General features: G+C 51.4%; 1 protein-coding gene across 1 annotated transcript; it reads left to right on the plus strand.

Annotated features, from left to right (window-relative positions):
• Positions 1–365: 365 nt before the first annotated feature.
• On the plus strand, positions 366–2066 carry LOC102138756 (melanoma-associated antigen 9). Its single transcript, XM_015444334.3, has 3 exons — positions 366–483; positions 642–712; positions 788–2066. The coding sequence occupies exon 3, from the start codon at positions 853–855 to the stop codon at positions 1795–1797; it is 945 nt and encodes a 314-aa protein (XP_015299820.1). The 5' UTR covers positions 366–483; positions 642–712; positions 788–852; the 3' UTR covers positions 1798–2066.
• Positions 2067–2388: the final 322 nt, after the last annotated feature.

Raw genomic sequence — 2388 nt, forward strand, 5'->3', positions numbered from 1 at the left:
CCTCAGGTCAACAGAGGGAGGGTTCCAGACCCTGCAGGCATCAAGATGAGGACCAGGCAGTATCCTCATCCCAGGACACATGAACCCCATTGAATTTGGACATCTCTTACTGTACTTCCGGGGAAACCCTGGGCAGGTGTGTCCAGATGTTGGTTGGGACATGTCCTGTTCCATGTCAGGGATGTGAGCTCTTGATCTGAGAGATTCCCAGGCACGTAGAGGAGTGGAGTCCAGTCCCTGCCAGGAGAAAGGTGAAGGCCCTGAATGAGCGCAGAGGGGACCATCCACCCCAAAAGTGTAGAACTCAGAGTGTCCAGCCCGCCCTCTTGACGGCACTGAGGGACCGGGGCTCTGCCTGCAGTCTGCTGCCTAAGGGCCCCTCGATTCCTCTTCCAGGAGTTCCAGGAAGCAGGCAGGCCTTGGTCTGAGACAGTGTCCTCAGGTCACAGAGCAGTAGAGGCCCAGGCAGTGTCAGCAGTGAAGGTGAAGTGTTCGCCCTGAATGTGCACCAAGGGCCCCACCTGCCCCAGCACACATGTGAACCCAGAGCACCTGACCCCATCCACCCTACTGTCACTCATAGAGCCTTGATCTCTGCAGGCCAGCTGCACGCTGAGTAGCCCTCTCACTTCCTCCTTCAGGTTCTCAGAGGACAGGCTGACCAGGAGGACAGGAGCCCCAAGAGGCCCCCGAGCAGCACTGAAGAAGACCTGTAAGTCAGCCTTTGTTAGAACCTCCAAGGTTTGGTTCTCAGCTGAAGTTTCTCACACACTCCCTCTCTCCCCAGGCCTGTGGGTCTCCATCACCCAGCTCCTGCCCACGCTCCCGACTGCTGCCCTGACCAGAGTCATCATGTCTCTTGAGCAGAGGAGTCCGCACTGCAAGCCTGATGAAGACCCTGAAGCCCAAAGAGAGGACTTGGGCCTGATGGGTGCACAGGATCCCACAGGCGAGGAGCAGGAGGCTTCCTCCTCCTCTGATGAGGAGGAGGAGGTGTCTGCTGCTGGGTCATCAAGTCCTCCCCAGAGTCCTCAGGGAGGCTCTTCCTCCTCCACTTCCGTCTACTACACTTTATGGAGCCAATTCGATGAGGGCTCCAGCAGTCAAGAAGATGAAGGGCCAAGCACCTCGGTCGACCTAGCTCACCTGGAGTTCATGTTCCAAGAAGCACTGAAATTGAAGGTGGCTGAGTTGGTTCGTTTCCTGCTCCACAAATATCGAGTCAAGAAGCCGGTCACAAAGGCAGAAATGCTGGAGAGTGTCATCAAAAATTACAAGCACTACTTTCCTGTAATCTTCGGCAAAGCCTCCGAGTTCATGCAGCTGATCTTTGGCACCGAGGTGAAGGAGGTGGACCCCGCCGGCCCCTCCTACATCCTTGTCACTGCTCTTGGCCTCTCATGCGATAGCATGCTGGGTAATGATCATAGTATGCCCAAGGCTGCCCTCCTGATCATTATCCTGGGTGTGATCTTAACCAAAGACAACTGCGCCCCCGAAGAGGTTATCTGGGAAGCGTTGAGTGTGATGGGGGTGTATGTTGGGATGGAGCACGTTTTCTATGGGGAGCCCAGGAAGCTGCTCACCCAAGATTGGGTGCAGGAAAACTACCTGGAGTACCGGCAGGTGCCCGGCAGTGATCCTGCGCACTATGAGTTCCTGTGGGGTTCAAAGGCCCATGCTGAAACCAACTATGAGAAGGTCATAAATTATTTGGTCATGGTCAATGCAAGAGAGCCCATCTGCTACCCATCCCTTTATGAAGAGGCTTTTGGGGGGGAACAAGAGGGAGTCTGAGCACCAGCTGCAGCCAGGGCCAATGTTTGTGGGGTCAGGGCCCCATCCAGCAGCTGCCCTGCCCCATGCGACATGAGGCCCATTCTTCACTCTGTATTTGAAGAGAGCAATCAGCGTTCTCAGTGGCAGTGGGTGGAAGTGAACACACTGTATGTTTTCTCTGGGTTCCTTATCTATTCGGTGATTTGGAGATTTATCTTTGCTCCCTTTGGAATTGTTCAAATGTTCTTTTAATGGTCAGTTTAATGAACTTCACCATCGAGGTTAATGAATGACGGTAGTCACACTTATTGCTGTTTATGTTATTTGGGAGTAAGACTCTTGCTTTTGATTCACATGGGGAAATCCCTGTTATTTTCTGAATTGGGGCAAGATAACGTAGCAGAGGAATTAATAATTTTTTTAGAAACTTGAACTTAGCAGCAAAATAGAGCTCATAAAGAAATAATGAAATGAAAATGTAGTTAATTCTTGCCTTATACCTCTTTCTCTCCCCTGTAAAATTAAAATATATACATGTATACCTGGATTTGCTTGGCTTCTTTGAGAATGTAAGAGAAATAAAAATTGAAAGAATAATCTTTCCTATTC

The sequence above is a fragment of the Macaca fascicularis genome, chromosome X (genome assembly GCF_037993035.2).
Source record: "Macaca fascicularis isolate 582-1 chromosome X, T2T-MFA8v1.1".
Taxonomy (NCBI): Eukaryota; Metazoa; Chordata; class Mammalia; order Primates; family Cercopithecidae; genus Macaca; species Macaca fascicularis.